General features: G+C 36.8%; 1 protein-coding gene across 1 annotated transcript; it reads right to left on the reverse strand.

Moving 5' to 3' along the window:
- Positions 1-296: 296 nt before the first annotated feature.
- LOC102621640 (thaumatin-like protein 1) lies at positions 297-1,739 on the reverse strand. Its single transcript, XM_006471479.2, has 2 exons — positions 1,688-1,739; positions 297-1,003 (listed from the first exon to the last, which is right to left on the reverse strand). Exons 1-2 carry the CDS (start codon positions 1,737-1,739, stop codon positions 315-317), a joined length of 741 nt encoding a protein of 246 aa, XP_006471542.2. The 3' UTR covers positions 297-314.
- Positions 1,740-2,126: the final 387 nt, after the last annotated feature.

Here is a 2,126-nt window from a genome sequence, read left to right on the forward strand (position 1 = left end):
CTTATGTCGAAGAAAAATTCTCAAAAGATCCTGTGAGCAAGACCAAGCCTTTAATTCACATTTGCCGTAAGCCTCTTTTTTTTTTTTTTTTTAACTATTTGAATAACAGGGATCAATGAATAGGTATTAAAAATCTATCCGGGACTAAAGTGGCCGACCAAATTCTAAGAGTAGCGATAATTACACAAGAAGATTAGACAAAATCAGATGCCATATACGTCATTCTATATTTATAAATTTATAATTGTCTTTACAATTTTATGCAAAACCTTTTATTTTCTAAAAGAGCACAAAGGTATCTCCTTAAAAAATTATCATGGGCAGAAGGTGATAGCATAGTTAGGCCTACCAGTACAGGTAAATGTACTAGACTTATCATCATAAGCATAACTATAAGCCTGGGGGCACTGAGTCTTGAAAATCTTAGAGTAATCTGTTGGAGGGCATTTGTCTGGCGTACCAAAGTCACCTGTACAGCAATACTGTGGCTGATTAAGTGCCAAGCATGCACTCTTGCATGCAATAACACTGCTACCATCAGACCCCTTCACGGCCAACTCTAGTGGGCACACGGCATTCACATTTTGAGGGCAGCTGGTGGATGAACAGTTTCCTGAGCCACCACCCTGCGGTGCAAGTGAAAGAGGCAAGTTAAAGCCATCAACAAGGCTCACATCATAAAAATCTTGTCCCACATTATCTGAAGCTAGCGTTAGTTCGATGAGGGAAGCAGGTGGAGTTGCGCCTGCTCCATTGCATGACACTTGACCTGAGCCACAATCTGCGGTACCGCAAGTAAACTTTCCGGTTGCATCGGATCCACAGCCGGTTCGAGCCCATATCCGGCCTGACCACGCGGCCGGGACGCCGAGGGTTGATGATGCTTTGGAAGCTAATTCGAAGCCGGTTGAAGAGAGTTGTGGCTTGCCTGAACCGGTTAGGGTTCCTGGCCAGACTGTGAATGGACAGTTGTTTGTGAATGTGAATGTAACTGATTCAGCTCCTGTGTTAAAAAGGTCTACATTAGCATGCTTAGCTCTTTTTTTTCTTTTTTTTTCGGCCCCATTAAACAATGCTTTCCCCAAATAAATCCCAGTAACCGAAACAAACAAATAATTGACATTGATTAAACAATATATATGTATTAGCGGCTAGTACTTACCGCCCTACCGATTTTACAATACTTTGTTACCACGTCAAGATTTTCACGGAAAAGATTAAGAGTATTATGAAAACCAGAGAACAAAATTTAGTAGTAATAACGTTTTATTTATTTATTTTTTTTTTTGGAGAGAAAATAAAAAGGCAAGATACTTGAATATAGATTGCAGTAACAATCTCGAGAATTGGATAATTTTGTAACTAATTGAATAGCTTAAATCAATAACAAAGAGACTGAACGCAGGGTGCATGCTAATGGAAGCAATGTGGTAAATAAGATTGAATTTCATCAAATGAGGGCAAACTAGTAAATTTATCAAAGGTCGGTTTAGCCAGCACTATATTCATCCTTTCCTACGAGTGGTGGTGAAGTCAGCTGGGTTTTGATTCGCAGGGATTAGAATGTATAAAGTATAAATTTTTAGTAGACTTTAAGATAGAATCAATAAAATTGAGAAGGCCAAGAAGGAGGACTATAACAGAGAAACTATGTGAATACTAAATTAAAAAAGAGAGAGATATTTACCGGTGAATAAGAGAACAGATATAGCAAGGCAAAATATAGATTGAATCTCCATTGCCGAAAATCCTCCCTTGATTGTTAATATTGTGGCGATTTTGTGCTTTAGAATATTTGAAGGCTAAAGTAAGTAGACGGGTATTTTATACGTGTATATATAGGCCTTAAAATTTATAAAACCAAAAGCTACCGAAATAAGTAAAGGAATATAATTGGTAATTAATGAAAAAAATATTTATAAAATTAAGAAAAGATCTTGAAACGATCTTTCAATAGATTAAATAAGATGGAGAGAGAAGATCTTCTTTTACCAATATAAACTTCCACGTGCGTGCATGATGGCATGAGTAAATACGAGCGTGCACTTGTTAATTAATAAAATAATGAATGTGGATTATACATGTGACTAATAATGTATTTATGTCAAAGAAAAATGGGAAAATAT

Source organism: Citrus sinensis, chromosome 5 (genome assembly GCF_022201045.2).
Source record: "Citrus sinensis cultivar Valencia sweet orange chromosome 5, DVS_A1.0, whole genome shotgun sequence".
NCBI lineage: Eukaryota > Viridiplantae > Streptophyta > Magnoliopsida > Sapindales > Rutaceae > Citrus > Citrus sinensis.

Excerpts from the sequence above, each read along its gene's own strand:
- LOC102621640 (XM_006471479.2), bottom strand. The coding sequence starts at position 1,739 with ATGGAGATTCAATCTATATTTTGCCTTGCTATATCTGTTCTCTTATTC. Across the intron at positions 1,004-1,687 it reads ATCTGTTCTCTTATTCACCG|GAGCTGAATCAGTTACATTC; the intron begins GTAAATATCTCT and ends TTTTTAACACAG.